Source organism: Hipposideros armiger, unplaced genomic scaffold, assembly GCF_001890085.2.
Source record: "Hipposideros armiger isolate ML-2016 unplaced genomic scaffold, ASM189008v1 scaffold_99, whole genome shotgun sequence".
Taxonomy (NCBI): domain Eukaryota; kingdom Metazoa; phylum Chordata; class Mammalia; order Chiroptera; family Hipposideridae; genus Hipposideros; species Hipposideros armiger.
In genome coordinates this window covers 3,176,392-3,178,997 of record NW_017731449.1, presented here as the reverse complement: position 1 = coordinate 3,178,997, position 2,606 = coordinate 3,176,392, and the positions used below count along the sequence as shown (strand labels likewise).

General features: G+C 43.5%; 1 protein-coding gene across 4 annotated transcripts in view; it reads left to right on the top strand.

The window, feature by feature from the left end:
• The first annotated feature begins 71 nt into the window (after positions 1 to 71).
• STON2 (stonin 2) overlaps positions 72 to 2,606 on the top strand; it is a 118,304-nt gene continuing 115,769 nt past the window's right edge. For 2 of the 4 annotated variants that reach the window (XM_019646258.1, XM_019646256.1), the window contains exons 1-2: positions 79 to 538; positions 1,636 to 1,911. In XM_019646258.1, the coding sequence (XP_019501803.1) occupies positions 373 to 538; positions 1,636 to 1,911 (442 nt within the window). In that variant the 5' untranslated portion in view covers positions 79 to 372. Of the gene's footprint in view, positions 539 to 1,635; positions 1,912 to 2,606 lie in introns of all 4 variants that reach the window. The other 2 variants (XM_019646259.1, XM_019646257.1) reach the window with 2 other exon arrangements.

Below are 2,606 nucleotides of genomic sequence, written 5' to 3'. Positions count from 1 at the left end.
GAAACACCGAAAGTATCGGCTGCTTTCTTCAAAGGAACATAAACTTCATATTTATAAAGTGCTTTACACTCCGCCTTTTTGGTTGTTACTCCCAATAGCAGTTTGGATTTTCTCAATTTTAAAAGCATATTTGTTAAGAGTGACAGGCTCTAGAGCCAGATTGCTTGGGCTCAAACCCTGGCTGCATCACAGATGAATGCTGTGACCTTGGGGAGGTTATTTATTGAACTTCTCTGTGTGGTAGCTTGTGCAATAGGGGTAATCACAGAACCTACTTCACAGTGGTTGTGAGGATTAAATGAATGAATATGTGTCAAGTACTAGAATAGTGCCTGGCACATGGCAAGAGCTCAGTAGTTGTCATCCACGATCATGATGAAGATGGCTAAGTTGACTTCTAGAGAACTGGTGCTCAGGGAGGAAGGCCAAGGTAGGACACAGGAGATATTTGCAGAGCCGTGTCCACTGGTTCTGTTCTACTGCAGCTGTGACTGCCAACTGAAACCAACCCAGCTTCATTTTACAGCACCTGGAAAGGGTGAGTTCACAGGTGCACTGTCCAGTATGGTAGCCATGTGGCCACTGAGCCCTTGAAATATGGCTAGTCTGAATCGAGACATGCTGTGAGTGTAAAATACCCATACTGAATTTCAAAGACCTAGAAAAAGTTAACTATTTCATGAATAATTTTTATATCAATTGCATGTTGGAATTTTCAACATACTGGGTTGAAAATTAAATTATTAGAAGTAATTCTGCCTGTTCCTTTTTATTTTACTTTTTAATGTGACTACTAGAAAATTGAAAATTACATAATGTGGCTCGCCTTTTGTTTCTTCTGGACAGAGCTAATCTAAAGGCTTTGAGTACATGCAGGTGAACTCGTTTGTCTGGCTAGTGATGGGAGAAAGGAGTTTCATACTAGTACTTTAATTGTTTAAAACTTTTCATATAGTAAAAAAGTTGACCACTTTTGATGTGCAGTTGATGAACTTCAACACATGTGTAGATTTGTGCAACTACCCCCACAATCAGGATATAGCTTTTTTATTTAAAAAAAAATATATATATATAGAAGGCTGTTAAATGTTCCAGAACCAATAAAGTGATAGAGTCAGGAGAAGAGCCTCTGCCTTATTCAGCTGATCATTGGCTACTGCCTGCAGACATGTGTAATTAGTACTGCACAGAGTCTAATTACACATGTAGTTTGAAGTCTGCATCTAAATGTCTTTAATTCAGACAGAAGCTCTCCACTTCAGCCATATTCTCCACCAGTCCCTATTGCCTTTGGCTTTTCTCATCTGACACAGTCATGTTTCTTGATTGGCCTCTGTAGGCATTTTTGTTCATGACCCCCAAGCACTGGAGTAGATGCTGGGATAAGAACAGTGAACCAGCCTCAGCCTCCCCTTATCCTCTATTGACATGCTGAGGTTATAGTTCTTACACAGTATTAGGAAAACATGCCTTTTCATAGAGGCAGGTGGGCATGGCTGTTTCTTCACCCTCACCCACTGTGATGGTGGGTCCTATGATCGCCCCTTGCCCATCCTTTGCTTTTTCTTCACGAGACAGCTATGAAGAGTGGCCTTCCTCATGTGATGTGATGGTGCTGTCTGGTGTCTGTTTCAGGGGGCACCGAAGAGCACCTCCCAGGACTGTCGTCTTCCTCAGACCAGTCTGAGAGCTCCTCTGGGGAGAACCAAGTTGTGGATGGAGGCTCTCAGGACCTTTCCCACTCAGAGCAGGATGACTCCTCTGAGAAGATGGGCCTCATCTCTGAAGCGGCCACTCCTCCTGGGAGCCCCGAGCAGCCCCCACCTGACCTGGCCTCAGCCATCAGCAACTGGGTTCAATTTGAAGATGACACACCCTGGACCAGCACGTCACCAACTCATAAAGAAACAGGTGGGATGGGTGAGAGGCTGAAAAGGGCTCTGGCTTAGGTCTGTGTTCATCGGGGATGCTTTTCCATGAGAGGTGTGTAGGGCTGCCAGGAGTCTCCTTTACCTGCTCCGGAGCCCTGAAGCACTGATCACACAGGAGAGAGCAGGCAGAGATCTCATCTGACTTAACTCTGTACATAGTTTATGTTAACATAAGCATGTGGAAGGATTTATATGTTCTGGATCGTTTCCAGCCTTTTATCCTTTTCCCTGGCTGTTGACCTGTCTTTGGAAGTATGCATATTATTTATCTGTTAGGGACTGGAATTATACCTACTCAGCACCTAAACTGTAAGCTCCTTACACATAGAAATGAATGTTTCTCGAAGTACAGACCACCAACTATCTCTAGTAGAGTAACCAGTTAAACATGGATATTCTTATGTTCCAAACCTCTTGAATCCAAATCTTTAGGGTAGGCGCTGTCATTAATGGCAAGCCTCTTATTTTGTGGGATTTAAATGTCCAGAAGTGCACTGGGGATCTTAGTGAAGGCGGAGGACTTGCTAGGCCTCACCCTGGTAGCCTGGCTGCTTATTTTATTGTGCATGGAAGCATACCAAGGGCCACTGGATAACCTTTGGGACTGTATTGGTTTTATGTTTGCTGCTGTAACAAATTACCACAAACTTAGTGGCTTAAACAACACAATTTTAT